General features: G+C 38.5%; 1 protein-coding gene across 4 annotated transcripts in view; it reads left to right on the forward strand.

The window, feature by feature from the left end:
• Positions 1-24,250, forward strand: part of TBXAS1 (thromboxane A synthase 1) — a 2,652,798-nt gene that overhangs the window by 2,013,636 nt on the left and 614,912 nt on the right. For all 4 annotated transcript variants that reach the window (XM_044088177.1, XM_044088179.1, XM_044088178.1 and 1 more), the window contains one exon: positions 16,839-17,153. In XM_044088177.1, coding sequence (XP_043944112.1) covers positions 16,839-17,153 — 315 coding nt within the window. The remainder of the gene's footprint in view (positions 1-16,838; positions 17,154-24,250) is intronic.

The following is a 24,250-nucleotide window of genomic DNA, read 5'->3' on the forward strand; positions in this document are numbered from 1 at the left end:
CACTATTGAAAATAATAAACTAAAGACATCAGCACAGGCAGAAAAACTTAGAAGATATGTAGATAAATATAAAGGAAAAGTGCAAAATAAGTAATTTATGAATGACCCAAAAAAGTTTTATAGACATTTGGGAAACAATGCAAAAGGAATTGCGACACCACCAAAAAAAAAGAAATAGATACATTTTGGAAAAATATCTACAAAGATCCTGTGGAACATAACAACAATGCTGAATGCATAGAAGAGGTAAAAGAAAGAATACGAAGATCAAGTGTACAGAATATGAAATGGGATGAAGGAATGGCCAAAGAAATTTAAAAAAAAAAATTAAGAAAAACTCCCAATTGGAAAACTACAGGCCCAGATGCAATAACTAACTTCTGGCTAAAAGTATTAACATCTTTACATCAAGATTTAGCCATGAGTAAGAACTATTTATATGCACACCCTGAAAAGGCACCAACCTGGTTAACAACATGAAAAACAATACTCTTCCTTAAGAGCAAACCTGCAAGCTATCCTAAAAACTATAGACCAATAACTTGTTTTCCGACGATGTATAAACTATACACTGGAATTGATGCAGAGAGAGTCTATAGCAATTTAAAAGAAAACTCAATTATGGCAATAGAATAAAAGGGTAACAAAAGAAAGTCATATGGAAGAAAGGATCATTTGTTGTTGAATAAAGTCATAATGGAGAACTGTAAACAGGGGAAGAATCTAAGTATGGCATGGATAGACTAGAAAAAACATTTGATAGTATTCTACATTCATGAATGAAAGACTGCTTAAAAATGTATAAGATGCACCCAGTACTGATCGATTACACTACAGTGACCATGAAACAGAGGCAAACCACTTTGCAATTAAGCCATGATAAAGGATAAATTATTATTTCAGGGATAAAAATTCAAAAGGGGATATTCCAGGGTGACTTTTCACCGTTGCTCTTTTGCCTTGCCCTTAGCGTATTAAGCTGTCTACTCAACAGATTATGTCATGGCTAGAATTTGGCTCATAGAAAACAACAAATTGTAAAGACTTCTTGTCTTCTTTTTGTGGATGATTTAAAACTGTACAGTTCATCAGGCAAGGAATTGAAAGTAGAACAAGTGGTCAAGACTTTCTCAGATGATATAAGAATGCCACTTGGTCTTGATAACCTTTAAAGCAGGAAAGCTGCAACATCAAGAAAACATCAGTCTGGGACAGCAATTTGGTATAAAACAACCTGAGCAAGAGGAAGTATGTAAATATTTTGGAACTGATGACAATAAAACATATACAAATGCGAATAAAACTTAGTAAGGAATATTTTAGTAGACTAAAATTAATATTGAAAACAGGTCTGACATCTAGGAACAAAGTCCAACCTGTAAACCAATTTGGCCTTCCTGTCCTAACTTGCAGTTTTGGAGTGATTGACTGGCCCCAAAACGTATTGGGTCAGTTAGACAAGAAAGCAAGAAAAATGCTTCATGCTTATCAAATGATTTATAAAAATGATTGTACACCAAGATTATATTTTCCCCATTCTGAAGGAGGTATGGGTCTCTGAAAATGATTGCATGTTTAGATAGGCAGTCATAGGACTGCATACATATCTGCTGACCTCACAAGACCTAAACATAGTGAAAGTTTTAAAACATGAGGAAAGTAAGTCTAAGATAACTTCCCTGCTTAGTTTAATAGAAGCATATCAGTGTCAAGCAGAAATGGAAACCAAACCAGAAGTAGACAAAAATCATGCAGTAACTGAATGTGCCAAAAAAACAAAAGAAAGAATATAAGGGGAAGGATAAGATGAGAAGGTAAGAAATGTGGAAATTGCTTAAATATAGTTGCAAGTACAGAAAACTCTTGGAACAACCTCATGTCAATCAGGATCAAATGAAGGAATGGTTAAGGAGAGGTGAATTTAAACCAGAATTGTATTTATTTATTTTATTTTATTTTATTTTACATTTTTTTTTTACTAGGAAAGTCTGACTGAGCCCAAAATGTCCCATTTTCAGTGGAGGCCTGGGGAGAAACACTCCAGATGCTTGTCTTTGGAATGTGGGAGGAAACTAGAGTACCTGGAGGAAACCCTTTCAAACGCAGGGAATACATGCAGATTCCGCACAGAAGGCACCCCGGCCAAGAATCAAACTGGAGAACCTCTTGCTGTGAGGCGACAATGTCAACCAATGCACCACTGCACTGTCCAAATATTTTTTTATCAAGAGTAATGCATTATATACACTTAGCAAGATAGCAGGGGTGAAATTAAGCAATAGATACTGCAAACAATTTTAGCACGAGTATAAAATAGGAAGCATAGGTGCGGTGAAGTTAAGCAATACATATTTTAAACAAGAATGGTACAGATGAAAACTAAATAGTCTGAAACAGGAAGAGATTGATAGACTATAGGAGAGGCGCATTGACAAATTATGGGGGAGGAAACAAGCAGTGTGAGTGGAAGTAGAGGCATAAGCATGATTTTGTGTAATACTGTTGAAAAGTGTAGTAATAGACTGGATAAAGGGAGGACTGTGAAGTAATACTGTTGAAAAGTGTAATAATAGACTGGATAAAAGGGGGGACTGTGAGGTAATACTGTTGAAAAGTGTAGTAACAGACTGGATAAAGGGGGGACTGTGAAGTAATACTGTTTAAAAGTGTAGTAACAGACTGGATAAAAGGGGGGACTGTGAAAGGAGAGGGAGATAATATGGAGGGGTGGAGCCAAAGATGATAGATAATTGAGTGGTACTGCTATACAGTCTAGTAATAGACTAGATTAAAAAGGGGACTGGCAAGTGAGAGGGGATAAAAATGTCAGTGAGGAAGTGGAGTCCCATAGGGTTCGGTCCTGGATCCTCTCCTTTTGGTATCTACTTCTCTGAAGTCCAGGCCAACATGAAGGGACTCTGGCTGACAAAGTTCACAGACGATTGCAAGTTGGGAGCTATTACTAACTCCCCAAGTGATGTTGACATCCTACAGAATGGCCTCACTGAGACCAACAACTGGTGTCAGAACAATGGCCTTAAGCTCAATGCCAGAAAATGTGTCGTCATCCCCTTTGCGAAAAACCCAGTTCCCATGAATTACCACATTGATGGTAGTCCACTGAACACAGAAGGCATTATAAGAGATCTGGGAACACAGGTTGACAGCAACTTCTCTTTTGATCGTCACATTGCCACTGTGGTCAGAAAGTCCTTCTGTGTGGCACATCTCATTACTAAGGGTTTTGCATCTAGGAAGAAAGAGGTCATTGTCTCCTTCTACTCTTCCCTCATTAGGCCAGTCATCGAGTACAATTCCCCATTTGGCATGTACCTCACTAGACACCTGCAACAACTGGAGAGGCCACATAATTTATATTGTGAAGAATAATATAAAATTAAATAAAATGTTCTTAATAAGGCCGCAAAAGTACCTCAGAAAGAGGATCCTAGGTCTTAAACACTTGTCCTGTATGGACAGACTCACAAAACTCCAACTATTCTCTGTCTCATATCGCCTAAGGTGATCTCTGCTTGACTTACAAAGCCATGTCTGACCCAGCTCTGTTAGAAATGCTACATCTAAAGAAAACCCAATCACTCTGCACCACACACTCCAGAGACCTCAACCTCATTGCCACAATTAACAGAACATGCTGGAGGGACAGGTTCAAACCCAAAGACTGCCCATGCTATGGAATAGACTTCCCATACATGTCAAGCAGAGCACCTCGGTGACCCTCTTCAAGAGAAATCTTGATGAGTGGATGGGAAACAGAAAATTCATCCCGGTTATAACTCTACTGGCTCTACTCGACAGAGGTACTGGGTACTAAGGTCGGGTGGCACTATGCCAGGATAATCCTATGACTAGGCTTGTAAAGGCCCCAGGACCATTAGCCTAGTACACACCTATGGACCTATGAACCTATGAAGAAGGATAGATCATCCAGGATGAAAAGTTAATATTGGTGGTCCAGAATAGTGGACTACATATACTTTGGTTTGGAAAGTCCATTGAACATGTGGGAGAAACAGACAAATGCAGGTTTTGTAAAACAGAGTTGGAAACATTTGCACATCTTGTTGCTGGTTGTGATATGCTAATGGCAGAAGGGCTTTATACGAAAAGGCATAATAATGTGGTAAGACTGTTGCATTGGGGATTGTGCAAACATAATACTGAAGTAACTGAAAAACATTAGAAACATGAGCCACAAAGCGTTATAGAAAATTATGAAGTTTATATCACATGGGGTCACTCATTACTAACAGTTCAAAAAATAGATGTGAGAAACCCAGATATAGTAGTCTGTGCAAAGAAGACAAAAGTAGCATTGATCATTGAAATTGCTGTACCCAGTGGCTACAGTGTCTTACTTACAAGGAGACAAAAAGTAATAAAATATCAGGATTTAAAGGCTGAAATAAGGGCAGTGTGGAAGAAGGATACCCAGACAGTTCCAATAATAGTAGTAGGAGCAACGGTTCTTATAAAAAAGAATTTACAGTCGTACTTAGATATGTTACCAATAAATATAACTGCAAATGAAGTGCAGGAGGAGTCAGTACTGTGCACATTGCTGGTGCTTTGAAGAGCACTTCTGGCTGACATCAAAGACTGAAACAATAGTAATTTCATGAACTTTAATCATACTTTGACGTAGGAATGGGCAATGGGGTCCATTCCCGTCATGGTGTAAGAAACCCAAAAGACTTGGAGAAATAAAAAATGGGAGAAGCAAAATATAGTTTAATCACCTGGCCATGTTAGAGGCATGTACCAGAAAGGAGTAGTCTCTTCCCTCAGGATTTAGGACCCTCCCTATATCCACTAATCCCCCATCCATAATTATTCCTTGAAACAGTTTGATTGATTTCAGCATTCTATTGTTCCTTGTAGAGTTCTGTCAAGTTCACGGTAAAGGACTGTATTAAAATCCCCACCAATTAGCATTGTTATTCTTGCCCATCTTAACTCATCTATTGCCCCTGAAAAGTAATTAATGTATATTGGATCATCCTCATTTAGCCCATAAAAGCAACCCAAAATTATGTTTGGTAGCTTTTGCTTTGACCATTTCCCTGTCCCCCTTCATTGTCTAGAAAGTTGATATCCTTTACACCAATTAAGTTTCTTTGAATTAAGACTGTAGTCGCTCTCTTTGCTGAAATCAAACAACTGGATACTCCACAACCGTTGCAGTTTTACTGAAAAAGTTCTATATTTGCCTATGCCAGTTTTGTCTTGTCCCCCCCAAAAAAAACACGTTTACCCTTAAACTAATTCTAAGCATGCTGTTTGTTTCATGAATGTGGACAGTCCATTGATATTCCATAAAATCACTTTGTTTGAAATGGTACTTTTAGCTGTTTCATGTCTCCTTGTAATATCTGAAGTAATATTCTAGACTAGCTGTATACCCTCATTCATAGATCAGTCTATATTTATCTTATCAGTAACTTTAACATTTTATTCTTAGCTGGTACTCTGTGTCCTTTCTATTAATGTATTGAATTTAAGGTTCAGTAAAGCTGATATTGCATTTTTAATAAAGCTTACTGGATCACTTCATGTTTTTCCTTTCTGGCAAGGCAGTAATTCACAGAGTACTGCACTCATTTATGTTCTCCAAATCATCAGGATTAAGTTGCATTTGGTGTGGCCCAGACTGAAGTTCTGTAGTTTAACATGAATGTTGAATTGCCATGTCTGTTTGGGCTTCTCCTTCTAGCTGCCTTTCCAGAGTCTCTGTAATGCTTTGCAGCTAAATTTCTCATTTTATAGTAGCTGTTTGTATGATTGCTATATCTTTTAGCACAGCTTGTATTAGTAGGGTTAATGCTGCTGTTGCATCCTGCAAATCCCCTTCTTCCCTCTTCATTGACTCCCTGTAGTTGCTGTTACACTCGTCGTTTACCTGCACACAAACATTATTAGTATTTTTTACTCTCCTCAGTAGCCAGTCCCTGGACAAAATCATTTAATTTAACTGTGATCTCCTGAAGCTCAAACAGAATAGTACTAGATGAAGGCTTTAACCTCAAACTAGAGGAGACATCTCACCAAAAACAATAGCACCAGAATGTTGTCAGTATCTTTTCCATTACCTGTCATCACTGTCATATGGTTGAATACGACATCTGAAATCTTGATCATTCTATTCCTAAGCCATGTATTTTCCAGTTTCTGTAGACAAAAAAATCATACATATAGCAGACTTGCAGATCAGTTACTCTAGTTTCTCATCCACTTTCCCAAATATAAAATGAGAAATACAAAATACACATATTCATCTTAAAGCATTGCAAGATCTGTTTGCAAAATTCATTACTTTCAAGGTATTTACTCCTGTCTCTCTTCTATGCTATCCCGAGCTTCAAGTCTCATAAATGCTGTAATAAAATAGCTACATTTTCTGTAAAATATAACACTAGAGCACACCACTGCCAAGACCACAGAGAATTGAACTGTTTAGAACTACCACATCACTAGCTTTCTTGGCTAAAGTGCAACACACAGACTTCTCTATAAGCCAGAAGATTCCCCAGCTCTTAACAGCTTAATATGATGTTACACCCCAATAGAATTTATACTCAGAGAAAAATCTCTAATCACCATAACCAAATCATCTAATAAAACAGGTGACTCTCTATATTCAAATAGTGTAGCTAAACTGTGGTACAACATCCCAATACCACTGAAATCTATTAAAAATGCACTCATTTAAAAGAATATTAAAACGTCACCTATCAAATCAAAGGATCTGCTCCTGTACATCTCCAGGATAAATACCACTATTATCTTCAGCTTACCATATCGCTAAACCTTTTTCTTCATTGAGAATCCTATGACCTGCAACCAGGCTTCACCAATACCTGAATAGTTTTCGAGCATCTCCTAGCTGTATACCTTGTTTTGTGACACTGCTCTCCCACTACAGTTATGCTTCTAATATAAACCTTATGATAAACATATACAGTATCTATATATCTATATACTGACTGTAATCCTCATGAATTTACAAGAAAATCAAATTGTATGAGGAACAGGGCAAAAATATGGGACTTTTTGTAAAATAAAGTACATCCGAGAGGCACATGAGCAGGAAGTCCCATGAACTTACAGTGTGAAGAGCTTTGTTCCTCAAAGAACAGCAGCAACAGTGAATTCTGCTTCATTCAGACAAAAATTGAATTTGGCAAACTGTTGTATCATCAACTGATAAATAAAAAACAATGGAGGGTTAAGTTTATTTTCCAGCATCTTACAAACCTCTGGAATAAACTTCCTTGCATGCTAAACACTATAATTCACTATCTTCCTTTAAAAATAAACTGGATGACTGGATGGGTATCCACTAATTTACTTTAGGCTTGACCAGTATGGTCCTCGTGGAGAAAGGAGGTGCTGCCTGAGACAGGGTACTGGCAATGTGCGAAAGGAAGATAGTGAGTTACGGTGTTTAACATGCAGGGAATTTTATTCCAGAGGTTTGTAAGATGCTGGAAAATAAACTTAACTCTCCGTTGTTTTTTATTTATCTGTTGATGATACAACAGTTTGCCAAATTCAGTTTTTATCTGATTGAAGCAGAATTCACTGCTGCAGCTGTTCTTTGAGGAACAAAGCTCTTCACACTCTAAGTTCATGGGACTTACTACTCATGTGCCTCACGGCTGTATTTTATTTTACAAAAAGTCCCATATTTTTGCCCTGTCCCACATAACATTTGATTTTCTGGTAAATTCTTGAGGATTACACTCAGTCAGTCCATAATACCAGATATTAGTTTCCTTCTTCTTACTATAGAGAAAAAACACTTTGATGCAAAACCTGTTGTTCTGAATTGCAGTAATAGTCAAATATTGTCCCTGATTTGGTCATCTGTCATCTCATTATTTTTTGCTTATTTTTGGCTTTACCATGAGTGCTGGACAAAGGAGTTGAGAACAATGTCTCCCTGTTACCCCTTTGCCTTGTATAATGAACTCCCAAGTTTGTTGCACTTCAGGGGCAGAAGAACTTCCTGTGCCATAACCATTGTGCAGCTTTGACCAACTGTGTGTTATCACAATGGCATGCAGCTGTAATTCTCCCTTAGCTGAGTGCATTATCAGCCTGTCCTACTGCTTAAAAACATTAACACCACCACTGGTTACATCCTTTATCTACCTGACATCATATTAACAGCTGTCATGCACTCCAGCTTGCTTCTGTGGCAGCAATTAACTCATCATTTACAAATAACAAAATACCTGCTCTAAAAGAATAACTTAGTTCCCTTTGCTAAGCAGAAAGTCTTCATTCTAGTAATATACTACTTGGTATTCTTGCTTCCAGATGCTCCCAGAAGACTGGAGATATAAGCTAATGTATATTTCTCAATACACATGTTTATGCTGATAATTCATGCATATGAAACATTACACTGCACACATTTGACCTGTGGCTTTGTGCTTCACTGATTCAAGTAATTCTTTGTTTTTACAGTCACAGGTATGTCGTAGCTTGCATCGCTGCTTTGTTTCTCTTCTCTGCCTATAAATAATATTTCTATCCTTCTGTAGTATAACAAGCAATACTTTATACTGGCTGACTTGTTATAGTACCAGGAGCCAACAATTACAGCAAGTATTCTCAAGTCTATAGGCAGTGTTAGTTTGCCAAATCATTTCCTGACTCTGGTAAAGTATATGATGGTGAATTTTCTAGATGTGGTTGAAGAGAGCTTTCACAGTATTTATGCTTTATGGCAAAGCAGCCTTTTTCTACCATTCATGAAAACCTCTTCCATGCACCAGTTTGCATTTTGCAGCATATAAAACAGGGAGACATTTTAATTTTCTCAGCTGTCATAAACACATAGTCCTTTCCTTTTCTCTGTTATGTGACTGGCTTGACAGATAAGATTTGCTACTTCAACAAATACAGAAAAACCTTGGTGGAACTCTATTCATTGAAACAGAAGATTTTCTCTCTTCTAAGCAAGTCTGAAAAACACAACATAAAAAGGTACAGACTATTTAAATATTATTACACTTGTTGCCGGGGTGATGGGAAGGAACAGTTTTGCACGCTTTGGTATAGATAGAGCTCCTCTAATAAGGCATTTCATACTCTGATAAGTGCCAATAATGGACTTAATAGGGGTTGCTAAGTGAAGGCCTTGTACATCATAAGTATTCAGGGCAATAACCAAGTGCTGTAACAGCAGTCTTTTACTAGGCTATGATAATATGCAGAGCCCAAAAGAATTTAGAATTCAGTTACAGTTCTGTTTCTAACCTTTAGTGTAGGGCAGAAACTAAATCACGTGCAGCTGGTGACAGGTATTCATAATTCATACTTTTTAAAAGCACCACTTTGGATGCGTACCATTATTATTATTATCATTATTATTATTATTAGTATTATTATTTATTTATTTATTTATTTATTTATTTATTTATTTATTTATTTATTATTTCCAAAAGAAGCTGCTGTTTACTGCCCATCTAATTTCAGGCATTGTTCCTATTTTACTGGCCGTTTAGATTCCTGAAGCACGCTAGAGCTGCCTTTTTATATCTGAAACATAGAATGGTACAGATTTCAACATTCTAGAGCAACATCTGTATTTTAAAAAGAAGTTATGTACTCACCATAACGTTCCACGTTTGTTGTGCAGTATCTCACCTTCAGTCTTGCTATTTTGCGTTCGGAGCCAAAACCTCGGCTCCGACTCAGCCTATACTACAGCTCGAGAGCTTCTACTGGCTCAGGGCTGAATACCTGTCTCATAATACTTAGCGGCTATTCCCCGTATCTCATTTGAGAATGAAAATTCCCATGATATGTACAATATCCAAAAGGATAATATCTGAAAAAATATATATTGTCAAAAAATTAACAAGAAAAGGCAAGAAGGGAATCAGACCTTATCTGCCAATTTGAGAAAAAATTCCTGTACATACTCCAGGAGGGGGATGGCTGGGAGGGACGCAAGACTTAAGGCAAGATACTGGACAACAAACATGGAACGTTATGGTGAGTACATAACTTCTTTATGTTATGTTGTCCCATCTCGCCTTCAGTCTTGCTATTTTGGGACAGAGTCCCCAGCACCTTTTTCTTGGGTAGCTCAAGAGAATAAACTCCTCAGGACAGTGGAACCAAAGGATGCCCTGTTCCAGGAGGCCACATCTACTTTGTAATGAGTAATAAAAGTATGAGGGTTAATCCATGTAGCAGCCACACAAATTGAATCCAGTGGAAGTCTGGACCAAAAGGAAATGGAGGTAGATACCGCTCTAGTTGAATTCCCTTTGATTTTCCCTGGTGGTTCCTTATTGTGGGAATCATAGACATATGTGATGATTTCAGTAAGCCGTTTGGACAAAGTAACTTTTGAGACTGCCAAACCTTTTTTATTTTCTGAATAGGAGACAAACAATTGGTCTGACTTCCTAAATTCTTTTGTCCTGTGCAAGTAAAAATGTAACTGTCTGTGCACATCCAGCTGATGGAGGTTATACTCTGCCTTGTTGCCATAGTTGTTCTGAGGGAAACTATCTTTATGGAGGATCAAATAAGGTGGATGGATAGACAAGACTTGCAACTCTGAAACTCTCCTGGCTGAAGTAATTGCTGTCAGGAAGAGTGTTTCCAAGAAAAAACTTTAATGAACAAGATGATGCTGGTTCGAAAGGGGGCAGAATCAAAGATGACAATACTAGATTGAGGTACCAAGGAGGAGGAGCTTCTCTGATGGGAGGCCTTAACAGAAAAGTACTTTTTAGGAAGGCTTTGCATAGTCTATGAGACATTAGACTAGATCCTGATTCTCCCACATGATAATTAGAAATAGCAGCTAATTGAACTCGGATGGTGGCTGCTGCTGCCCCTTGATTAAAGGTTTCTGTTAGAAATTCCAGGATTAGAGGTATAGATGCTATAAAAGGATCTATATGTCTTTTGTCAGCCCAACAAGAGAACCTCTTCTATTTGCTTGCATAGAGATTCCTAGTCATCTGCTTGTGCGAAGAGACTAGAATGTGACGAACTGCAGGGGACAATTCCGGAAGCCTGGCTAAGAGAGGAAGTGGAGCAGCCAAGCTGTCACTTTCAGGGTGTGGAGTGCAGGATGGAGCATTCCTGACTGATGCATCAGGAGATCCGGCACTGGGTCCAGGATCCATGAGTCCTCCTGAAGGAAGGGCCAAAGGAAGGGGAACCAAATCTGACGAGGCCAGTATGGCCCAATGAGATTTAACCTGTGACTGAACAGCTTTGCTTTCTATATGAACTTTGGAATCAAGGGATCGGGGAAAGGCATAAAGAAGACCCAGGGGCCAATCGTGAACCAGTGCATCCCTCTCCCAGAGGGGAAATTAGGGCAAAGTAGTTGCTGCATTTGGAATTGAAGGGAATGGCAAAAAGGTCACAGCAAAGCTGGCCCCATTTGCAAAAAATTTGATTTGCAACTTCCTGATTGAGGGACCACTCGTGAGGCATGAGAATCGCTCTGTTTAGCTTGTCTGCTATAACGTTGGATTTCCCTGGGATATGTGTTGCTGTTAGAAAGCATTGAGAAGATAGAAAGCATTGAGAAGATATCACCTATTGCCATACTCTCTGGGCCTCTCAACATAGAGGGTAGGATCTGGTTCCCCCCTGCTTGTTGATGCACCAAACCACCGACATATTGTCTGATTGAATTGCAATAGTCCCCGTGGGAAGAGAGTCCTGAAGTGCTTGCAACACCAGAAGCATGGCCCTCATCTCTAGGACATTGATATGCAAATGGTAGTCATGATCTTTCCAAACTCCTTGGACCGTCTGTCCCAAATAATGCCTCTACCCCCACCCTATCTGCGACACGTCCATGGTTACTGTAGCAATAGGTTGTGGAAGTACCCTTCCAGTCACCCTGGTTTTGTGGACCCCCTCTGTCACGTGGATGGCATCTTCCATTGTTTCCCCCTCTGCCCCTGGGGGAAGGATCACCGTGAGTGTCAGATAAGGCTCCTTTAGACTTACGGAACCACATTTGTCCACCCTTTTGACCTTTAGGATAAGGTCTGGTAGGGGCAGAAAAACAGACTCCAACGGCAGACAGAGCCTTACTATCTTGTTGGCTCCTGGTGAGAGTTTCTTTTACTTTAGGCCCAAACAATGATGAGCCATCAAAGGGAGTATCAATAAAGGAAGAACGGAAGGGTTCTTCAAACTCACAGAGGTGCATCCAGGAATGTCTACAAAGAGCTATTCCTGTGCCTGCTGCCCTGCTCGCTCCATCGGCTGCATAAGATATGAGCCACATGGAGGAGTTAGATATGGAGGTTAAGGTTGCAAGCTGGGAGTTAACCTTATCAAATAAGTCCTGGGTTGTAGCACCTTGCAGAGTATCTCCTAGCTCTTTTAGGAGATCCCTCTGAAGTCTTATGAAATGTGACAAATAATTCAGCGACTGTAAAGTAAAGGCCACTGAGGAGAACATACTCTTCCTGTATCTAGCCATCGTACAAGAATCCTTGTTCAGTGGATGAACAGCTACAGAAGTTTCAGCGAACTCCTTTTTTGTGGCTGCTGCCACCACCATTGCATCTACAGGAACCCCTTTAGTTAAGTACTGCCTATCTTCCGGGGCCGTAATGAACTTATTAAGCCTCTGCAGAATGGGGTCCACTGAGTCCAGAGAGTCCCTCACCTTCTGGCTCACCAAACTCAGGAGAGGGTTGAAAGGTGAAGACACCCAAAAGGTGGAGGGATGAGAGCCAAATGCCTCTAGGTATATCAAGTCATCTTAAGAAGAGGAAAGGGACTTCCAGCCACCCCTCTGTTTAAGAGTCTCCAGGATGTCTGAAAAAGAAACATCCTCAGAGGGGGACCTTGGGGACCCTTCTGAAGTTGGTATCAGAAGTGACAGACTCAGGGGAGTCTATGTGTTTCCTCTTACAGTGTCTCTTCCAAGGGACCTCCTCGGGGAGATGGTCCATAGAGGTATTGGAAGAGGAGGATCCACCCATTGTGGCTTCCTGGGGCACTGACTCTCTACTCTGTGGTTTATGGAGAGATAATGAAGAGGTGGACACTGGTCCCTTAGGGGGAAGAGAGGCTGGAGCCGAAGGTGGAGTAGACTCAGTGGAGAGCACACTCTGCATCACCTCGAAGGCACTGTGGTCCTAGGCTGAGAATGACTCCACCCTGAGAGACTGGGAGATCTCCTCGGCACCAAGAAGGGTGGCTCCGAGGCAGATGTGGGAGCCAAACTTACCTGAGCCGAGGTGCCGAGTGGGAGAGCCAGCTCCGGCAAGGGTCCGACCCAACTCTCCCCCCCCGGAGCTGACCAGGGAGTGTTGGCCCCCAGGTCCCTCAATGGATGGAAGCATCAAAGAAACCAGATCAGACATCAGATCCAAGATATTAATAGTGATTACTGGCTCTGGTGGATCCAGCACAATGACTTCCATACTCTCTGACTCCAAACTTGTCTGAGCTGGAGGAGGAATAGGCATAGTAGAAGGTACCATTGTCAGCTCCAAGGTCTGATGGGCTGGGCTCAAAAGAATTTCAGCTAGGGCCCGGGTCTGAAGTAACCTCTTCACTACCCATTTCAAGTCACCATCCGATAACCTGGAGGATCTAGAGGAATCACTGAAAGACTTGTGGCTACCTGCCACCAACTGTAATAAAGGAAAAACTGGCACCAAGCAAACAGGCTCCAAGGATGGTGACCGGTTCCTCTTTTGGCTCCACAATGGCTCTGATGAGACAGATGTAGCCAAGGGAGAACCACGTTTTTCCACTCCGATAACTCTCAGAGCTGAAAAGGCATCAGGCCTGGTGCTCCTTGTCGGCTCAGGCACTGGAGCCGATGAAGCAGACTTTGGAGGCTTGTCTGATTTTTTAGTCTGATTTCCTTTGTCCACTTTTAATAAGCCCCTCAGTATAACCTTATTTCTCCTCTCCTGCAAGATCCTGGCACTAAAACTATGACAAATGGAGCAGGAGTCTTGAATGTGGAGTGGACCCAGACAGTACACACAACTAGTGTGTCCGTCAGTAATGGACATCTTCTGAGTGCAGGAATCACACTTTTTGAATCCTGACTTATGTTCCTTAGCTGGTTCCTTAGACATACTAGCTATAAGGAAAAAAATTCTCAATAAAAGTTAGAACAACAAACTGTAACTGTTATAAAGAGAAAGCGCCAAAGAAACAATCATCTAAAATAAAGTACTAAATATTATTTGTTTATTTATTTTTTTAAAGAGAAGAAAAGAGGGGAGGAGAAGTCTCTAAGTTAAATGACTGTCTCCTCCACCTGAGGAGATGCCTCTAACTTAAATGGAGTACTCCTAAAAGGCTTATAAAGAAGAAAAGGGCAAGAATCCTCTAATTTAAAAAGGATTCTTGTGGAGAAAATAAGGCCCAAAGAAAGGATAGCTGCAAAATAAACTTACAAGGTTTTGAAAAGACTAAAAATAGCACAAGACTGTTAGTATAGCACTAATAAGTAAAACAACTAACAATTAGACAGAAAAAGTTATAAAAGATATAAAATATTACATTTTCCAAGCCTGAGCCAGTGAAGACAATCCCAAAGCCTCAAGTGGCAAAACGAGATCTGGGAAATAGCCGCTAAGCACTATGGGATAGGTATTCAGCCACTAGCAAGTAGAAGCTCTCGAGGTTTATTATAGGCCAAGTTGGAGCTGAGGTTATGGCTCCGAACACAAAATAGCAAGACTGAAGGCGAGATGGGACAACATAACATCAAGTGTTTTGTATGTGTTTGTCACTCAAAAGAAAGAAGAAAATAGCTGCTTTATTGGAGCTACTCTTAAAGGCAGTGGCTGACTTCTTCATATCAACTTTTGTAATAAAAGTCAAGGTGTAAGCTACCATTTAGAAGACAGAATTGGGAGAATTAGGCCAGAATTCAAAACTTGCCTTTTTGTATTTTAATGTATACTATTTTCAGCATTTCTGCTTTTATTTAAAGAGGTACTGTAATTACCTAAAATTTTTAAATAAATGGTTTAGTATGTAGTTTTTGTATCTAAAGGAGAAATATGTCATACATAGTTTTGCATTGCTTTTAAGTAATAAACACAAGAAAACACATTCTTGCGGATAGCATTAAAAGGTGATATCAGAAAAGCAGATCTGATATTTTTTTATGTTAGTGCAACCAAAAACATATTATGGAGAGATTATTTTATCTCTTTGTAATTTGTTGTGGACTTAACATGAAACTCATCATTTTTTGTAGCGGCTCCATATGATACTCTTTGAAGAGGAGGTTGGAGGATGATGTAATGGTTAAGGTGTTTACCTCACACACAAGGCACAGAGTTTTATTCTCACCAAGGAAAATTGGCTAGACTTAAAATGGTCCACAAGCGTAGCTAGCATAGTACTTACCTATGAAGAAAATTACATTTTGGCTGTGAGTTTGCAGCATTTTGCATGGATGGTATTGCTCTTTCAGCATGTGGAAAAGGACAAGAAAGTGTTGTTATCAGATGCTATAAATATGCAAGCAATGTAAGAAACCATTAAAGGAGGCATGTAAGATATTAGGATTCCTGGAAAAGTGCATAACTGTTGGAAAGCAAGAAGTCACAATCCATCTTCATAGATACTTGGTACAACCCCAGCCTAGAGTATTTTATCTTTTACTACTTTGCACATCAAGGAATATGAATAATGCCAAAAACACATTCAAGAGAACTTTCTTATTATTTGTGTCTGGTTTTCATTCAGCAGTATAACTGTTACTACCTCCAAAACTACAGCCATTCTCTAAGGTACCTCCCAAACACTAGCTAATGACCAGTCACTACCGATATATAATCCCTTGCGTAGTTCCTCATACAACTAAATTCATACAGTTACCTAGACCAAGGGCTAGAGCCTTCTGTCAGCTTACTTGTGTATGCTATTATAGACGAAGTACGATGTCAGCTCTGTTTCACATATCATATCTCCAACCTACTTTCCCAGAGACTAGGACCTCTGTAGCCAAAAAAGTACTCATACCTGAGTTAAAATAGTCTCTTTTCCTAATAACCTTAAGCAAGTCATCAAACATCAACAAAGTGTAAAATCATTTAACAAAATTTATGTTTCATTAGACTAAGATAATAGAGCACATTACTGTGCTCTGTTATCCAAGAGGTTAACAGAGCACATCACTCTGACCTCTTGATCACCACAAGCATTTCTGTTTTCATCACTATATATAAAGTACTATTTTTAAAGTTCTTTTCATCTTTTCCAGGCATTTTCTAGTCAGACTTCAGTCACTGCCAGGGATACTTTAGGATTCTGGGTATTATGGCAGCTATGATTCTCATGATACCTCTAGCAAGACTCCACATGAGAAAGATACAATTGTATCAGGAGTCTGTTTGGTCCCAGCACTAACACCCATTTTCTTTTCAGATTCCAGTTCTGAGATTTGTGAGAAGAGAAATCACTTGGTGGGGACATCAAATATCCCTGAATCCAGATTTCCCCTTCTCCTTTTCTGCTCCAAAGTAGTCAGTCACTACAAATACCCGACTATTGTCTGGAGTTGGCACCATTTGTCTGCATGTACAACATGTATTCTTTGCCAATATCTTGCAACAAAAGAGGGTTCTATACATCCTACTGTTGAATAAACTAGCCTGTTTCCTTGATGCAGATCAGAATGGTACATCTTGTTCATTACATCTTTTTCATTTGATGCAGTCAGTTTGAGTCTAGACAGAACCTGTTTTGAAAGATGTATGATATGGTACCATTAAATAGATAGGTCTGATTGCCTTACAGATATCACATCGTATCTTACATTTGTGTTTCAGAGACGAAGAGATTTCCTTCAGCTAATGCTGGATGCAAGGAACACCAGTAACAGTAATATAGGTGTGGAACACTTTGACGTTGTTAATAAAGCAGATGAATCACTGCCGCCTATAGCAATTTCGGGAGAAAAAACCTCTAACAGAACACAGAAGACCTTGTCAGAAAATGAAATCCTTGGCCAAGCCTTTATCTTCCTGGTGGCTGGCTATGAGACAACTAGCAGCACACTCGCCTTTACCACTTACCTTTTAGCCAATAACCCCAAATGCCAAAAGAAACTGTTAAATGAGGTGGATGCATTTTTCTTAAAATATGTAAGTACGTTTTCAGTTTTTATCCTTTTTCAAGTTTTGAAGTGATTATATGAGAAAAGCAATATGGTTTTCCTTTCCAGGCATTAAACATATGCAATCAGTTTTGTACTGCTTTTATGTTCATTCAGAGTACTGCTGAATAAACTAGTACTTTTACTGTATTACATTTATTGGTATTCTTAGGGGTGTACTGAAAAAGGTGTTTCTTCATTGTTAGGATTTGAAGTGAATCAATCTGTATGTGTACTTATGTGAGTGTCTGTATATGTATGTTAAGCATGCTATATATCAGTTCTTAAATATTTCTACCTGTAGCTTGGATCAAGGGTAATTTTTCAGTTTATCATAGCTCAGCATACAACTCCTTAAACGATATGATATAATTATAACAAGTCTCCAAGGCAAAGTGTTTACATTAGCTATGTATGTATGTCAGAAGGATAAACCCAATGTGCCCAAGGGATGCTAAGACCCATGTACCTCCTCGTGTGGAAGGTTGGTTGTTTATATTAACTTTTTTGCCATGTAAATATATTCAGGCCACAGTGCACTGTTGCAGGTAATGTGCTGTCTTTAGTGGTACCTAACAGTGAAAAAGTTAAGTTCAGCTCATCAACTGGTATAACTCCAACTCATATCACTGAGTGATACCTTCAGTAGCAGGACTACCAGAAGAATACTTCTGCTTACCTGCATAGCTAGTCACCAACTGCAACTTAATGAATGAGCAAATATCTTACCTCAGACCTACAGTTATTGAATTATTCCTTGTTCAAAGGTTCAGTGACTAATGTCTGAAAGACAACCATAATTCTACCAGTTTAAAAATATGGCAGCAGAGGTGACCGAACTAGTACCCCATTAGTCTGTGGGGCAAGATTTTTGAAAGAGAGTTAACCTATCTTGTTTCCTAATTACAATATTAATCATGCTGAATCAAATTAATACAGTTTCATTAGGGACAGATCATGTGTCACCAGTTTTTTGCATTGTTGTGCAGTAGTTTGGATTCCATTTAGAGTGGCTTGCCAATAACATAAGATTTCTTGCTCTCAGAAAGCCAGTTTGATGCAGTTCCCCATAAAGTAATCATTGATGGACTTACTGGTTTGAATATTAACCCATTGATTGTATTCTTTAGCATCGCAGGTTCAAGGGATGTACATTCAAGGTAAAGATAGGGACAAGTCTATCCGATCCAGGTGTTTTATGTAGTTTGGGCTGTAGTGTTTTAAAGTTTGTTCTATTTAGAGAATGAGCACCACTTTATTTTATTTAATTTATTCATTACTTCAATAGGTAATAGGTTCAAATTGCAGTCAGATGTGATTATTTAATTGGATTTATTTATTGTGATCTATTTAATTGTGATTTTTATATTGTCATATGACTGTGAAGGAGTTTATAAATTAATTTGGAATTGTTAGTTAGACTGTGTTCTGATGTAGCCCATTTGTCTGTTAGTGGGATGAAAAGCTTTGCTGTTTCAGGTTATCCTATGGTGTTTGGCCATTCTTTGGTCGTGAATAAATAGATTTTCACTGCTATCTGGCATTGGTGGATCAGCATCTGTTTCTTGCATTGGTGCACTTTTTGATTTTGTTGTTTTTGTTTTGTGCACTTATGCTGATTGCTTCGATTTGAAGTTTATTTTGTTACGATGAATATGGTCAAACCTGGAAGTGGAAGCCAGTTGGTATTTTCAGATGGTGGTTTTATTCCACAGACAACAACCGCTTGTGTTGATTTGTTTCAGCTTTCTAGGGAATTTGCCAAGCTGAATAATATCCTTATGTGTTTGGTGAAGAATCCTGACAATCATGATATAGAACTGCAAAGTTGTTCAAAAATGCTGAGAGGTGTAGCATCAGTTGCTTCTCAGTGTAATGGATATGCAAACAGTTTAGAATCACTGAGAAGAGATACTGTTACTACTATTCACAATTCTTCATGTGGAGCTATGATTTATCCATTCATAACAACCTATGTATTTCTTTGGACAATAGTTTTAATGACTGGCTTATGAGGGTTGATACTGGGAACTGCAAACATCCTAGTAGTCTTGATGATGTTGAGTATGAAAACTTGCTAGGGTTGATTTCTATTTTTGAAAACAAGTTGTTGAAATTGCAGGGTTTACAGCTGGATAATTCCTTCCTTACTTGAATGTGTTAAAGTTAAGACAGTCATAAAAGATTTGAGGTATTATACATTTCATAAATGGGACTGAATCCTCAGCTAAGTTTCATTTAGATTTGATTAATTTATTCAATAAACAGGCACTTCAACTGATTGATATGATTATTATTAATAACATTGAATTAATGGTTTACATTGTGAGGTCAAGAATTTTAATGTTTAAATTAGTAGTGACCTTTTATTTAGCATAATTATGATCAAGTATTTTCTTAGGGTAGATCAACATTGTAAAAAGGTAAAACATAGGAAGAACAGAATAATTATTGAGGGATAAAAAGCAATACAAGCCTGGGAGTGACTTCCCATTAACCTTTAGACGTAAGGAGAATAATGGTTTGGAAGGTTCTGCTAAGTGCTCTTGTAATACAGAACATTACCGCAGTGGATCAACAGTTAATTTTAGCCACAATTCATCCTTGGGAGGACAGGATTCTGATAATGAGAGGGTGTTCAACACCAATGACCCTTAAGAATATCCTCCCCTTGGTGATCAAAAAGGATTTCCAGCCAGTCGTATATGGAGGAATGCCCTCCGGGATATACAGCTATGCAGCCCAAAACAATTTTTAGGTTCAGGGCAGAGGTTCCAGCAAAAGAGGTAGTGGACAAGGAAAGAGCAGGAACAGGCATCTAACCAAATGATTATACATATTTTGTACAAAGAGAATGTAGTAGTAGTTAAGCATAATGATTTTAAAATATTCAGTTATAGTGGCTTAACTATTACTGGGGACCATTTCACTCTTTTTTAAGATGGGTTTACTTTTATTCCTACAGCCAAATATGATCTTACTGATTCACTTTTAGAATTTAAACTGTATATTAGGAAACTGAATTTTGCTATTCAGTTAAAAGATAGTCCTCATTTTGATTTAGATGATAATAAATTGTAAAAAAGGAAGAACACTGCAATGCCACCTATGAATCCCAAAGCTTAAGCCTTTATGACTGCATTTCAGGGGGAGTTTTACAAGCAATTTGATCTAGAAAGATGGTTGTCAGAACACATAACCTTTCCTTTGTAGAAAGAAAGTTACAGTTTGATCTTTGGAAGGACAATTCTTTAAGAATTATGAAACATAAGGTGGTGGCATGTTATATGACAACATTGATTATGTTGGTAATATGTTTAATATTTTACAGGACAGTGAAACTTATAGAGTAGCTTCAAAAAATGTAAGATTTTGTTGCCTATACGAAAATTGATCAGTACCTTGAAGATGGGTTGATGCAAGGTCAAATTACTCTAGATATATACAACTTTTTGAAAAAACATGGCCCCTAATATTCCTACAATGTTTGGCACCCCCAAAATACATAAGAATTTATTAAAACCTCCCCTTAGACCTATTGTGACAGTGCAAGGATCTAAGACCTATCCCTTTGCTGTCATGGTAGACACATTTTTGAAATCAGTGCAAAACTTGGGCATACATATGCTCAAGGATTTGTGGGATATTTGAGGGAGACTGAAACCATGTGGCTGACTTTTTTTCTAGTATACCTCAGGGTTTGTACTTAGATTTTTTTATGAGGCCCTCCTCACATCCGATTTTTTAACAATGGTTAATATCAGATTAATTTCAACCTTAGGGATATCATTCTAGGAAACAGCTATATTTTCTCTGAGGGTGAGATTTTTAAACTAATTAAAGGGGTAGCAATGGGTGGAACTTGCACCTCAGTATTTGCCAACCTAGTTATACTCTCATAGGAAAAGAAGTTTGCATTTCAGTCTGATTTTTATATTTATTTTATGGAAGGGAAGCCCTCACATAGCTGCTGATTTTATTGTATATACTAACAACACTACCCACTTTTTAATTTTACATATTAATTAAATGACAAGTACGTAAATTACTTAGACTCAGCTATTACCAAAGCATTGGGTAATTTTTCTTCAAACATTTATAGAAAACCACCTTTTTCAAATGCATGCTTGCATTTCAGTAGCTACCACTCATTCTTACAAAAGAGCAGCCTAGTAAAGGGTTAGTTTTGTGAGACTTGCCAGAATGATTTTTGACAAGTATGTTGTTGCTGATACTAAAAGGGAAAAAATAGAAAGAATATTCCATTATAGAGGATACCCACATACATTGGTCATTGTGATCAGTGAAGAAATTATGGCTGAATGGGGTGTAAAATATATTTTCTTATTGAGTTTGGGATTAGAAAGTTGGTTACAGGAAGAACAATCAACCCAGATGGAATTAAATATTTCTGCTAATGTTAAAAAAAATAGGACCACGACGTATCAGGATGGAAATACCCTGATAATAAGGATAAGTATGCTTTTTTTCCATAGATTCCTGATTTTAGAATATAATTCTGCTTCCAGGTGATCAAAAATAATGTCAACAGAAATTGAAATATTCATTGAGGAAAATAAAAATCTAGTGGTTGACAAACCATTATTTATTTACAAAAGGGCTAAAAACATCAAAAAAAATATGGTAGAAACACATAGAAACACATAGACAAGCCTGTAAATATAATAGGGAAAATAAAGGTACTGCAAAGTGTGGTGCTTGTTATCAGTATAAATATATTTGGCAGAAAAAACTCTTTTATTTTAGAGAATACCCAAAAAACTTGTATATGTCTTGAAAGAGGGAATTGTAACACCGAAGGTGTTATATGCCTTGAGACGTTTTCCGACTGTCCAGCCTTTTATGTTGGAAAGAATGAACGGGTGCTTAAATTGGAAATGTTAATAATGCCTTGTTTAGACATACTGTAAAATGTGGACTATTCGATTTAAAATGTGGACTATTCAGACAGTTCTTATTTGTCATTTTGGAGAAAATAGTCCCTACTCCCAGGGGTGCTGCATGGAAGGACAAGACTAAATACAGAGAGCTCTTTTGGCAACTCAAGTTAGATGACATTCGTTTTCCCTGTATAAATGTCTATGTTTCCCTTATACCTGTAATAAAACAAAGGCCAGTAAAATTGTAATGAGTTACTGCAGTTAAGACCCCTGAGAAATGCTATGAATTTAAAAGATATCTGTATAAATTTGAATAATATTTACATGTTGTTTCTTTAAATTCTGTCTCTTATGTTTTAATTGTTATGGGTATGTAACAAACCAGTTATACAATGACCCCCCCACCCATTAAAATTCCAAAACGTGCACGCTGATTTGTCAGCGTGCCCATTGTAAATCAGACTTATACTAATGGAAATAGATCTGGTCGCCTGGACTTTTTCCATTAGGATAAGTCTTTTTTTTTTTTTTTTGTTACAGCAATGGAGAATGGAAGAGCTCTGTTGCTGTAATCTTGCTATGTTAAACGGGTTTAACATAGCGAGATAACTTAAAAAAAGCAACGGAGATCTTCCTTTCTCCGTTGCTTTTTTTAAACCTGTCTCGCTATGTTTAATGGGTTAACATAGTGAGACAGGTTTAAAAAAAGCAACGGAAAAAGGAAGATCTCTGTTGCTTTTTTTAAAGCTATCTTGCTATGTTAAACTCCTTTAACATAGCGAGACACTTTTTAAAAAGCAACAGAGATCTTGCTTTCTCTGTTGCTTCCACACACAGCTCTGATGTACTGCGTAAGCATACACATGTGCAGTACATCAGAACTGCCGCAGAATACCAGACAGCTGTGGAAGGGCAGCACAGAGGCATTATACAATGCCATTATTTAAAAAAAGTAAGTATTTTTTTTCTTAAATAATGTCATTGTATAATAACAATAACCCACTTCTAGGTGTGGGTAATGCTGGATTTACCCACGGTTGTCTTTGTTTGGTGACTTGAGCTTCACCCTCATGACCAAACCACACCAACAATGGGTAAATCCAGCATTACCCACACCCAGGCGTGGGTTAGTGCTTGAATATTTTATGGATGCCATTCATTTTACGTGGTTGGGTTCTATTTAGAGAATGAGCACCACTTTATTTTATTTAATTTATTCATTAATTCAATAGGTAATAGGTTCAAATTGCAGTCAGATGTGATTATTTAATTATGGTTTATTTATTGTGATCCATTTAATTGTGATTTTTACAGGGGCGGCTCGTGGCATAGGGCTGCCGGACTGCAGCCCCCTCAAAAAGAAAAAAAGAAAGAAAAAGAAATGAAAAATAAAAAATATTTTTTAAAATTGGACTTCGCATGCGCATAGACCGAGTCCCGCTTATCGGTCTGCGCATGCTCAGGGCAGCCCGGCCGTCCCCATAGGGGACACAGGAGCGCCTGTGCACTTTTACAGTGCACAGACCCGCCAGGATTATGGGACGTCCGACTGCAAGAGGAGCAGCAGGGACTCGGGACAGTGCCTCAGGGATCTGCCGGGCGCCGGGAAGGAGCATGTGGATCTCGCGGGTCTTCAGTATTGCGCGGGAAGGATGTATGTACGGACGTTAACTCTGGATGTATTCATTCAGGAAAGGTGCCCTTCAATTTACAATGTTTATTTTTCTTTGTGTATGGTGCTTGTGCTTTACTGGAGTTTGTGTATGGTGCTTGTGCTTTACTGGAGTTTGTGTATGGTGCTTGTGCTTTACTGGAGTGTGTGTGTGTGTGTGTGTGAAAATGCCCCAGGTGCTTATGGTGGTGTGGTAGGGAATGCCTCAGGCTTGAACCCTGTACCCTGTATGCAGGTGTTAAAGACTTGAGTTCCCTACCCACCACCATTTGTAAAAAAATTTCAGATTTTACCTCATATTTGATCTGATCTGTTCCTCATAATATCTGTGGTTTGTAAATGTTGTAATGCTTGATATTTGATGGTGTAGTAGTAGCATTGTTGCCTCACAGCTGCAGGTTCTTGGGTTTGATTCTTGGCTGGGGTTCCTTCTTTGTGGGGTCTGTATCTTCTCCCTGTGTTTGTGTGGGTTTGCTTTTGTGCCCTCCCATGTTACAAAGACATGTCTGCATT

Source organism: Protopterus annectens, chromosome 11.part0 (genome assembly GCF_019279795.1).
Source record: "Protopterus annectens isolate FY-2018-M chromosome 11.part0, PAN1.0, whole genome shotgun sequence".
NCBI classification, from domain to species: Eukaryota; Metazoa; Chordata; order Ceratodontiformes; family Protopteridae; genus Protopterus; species Protopterus annectens.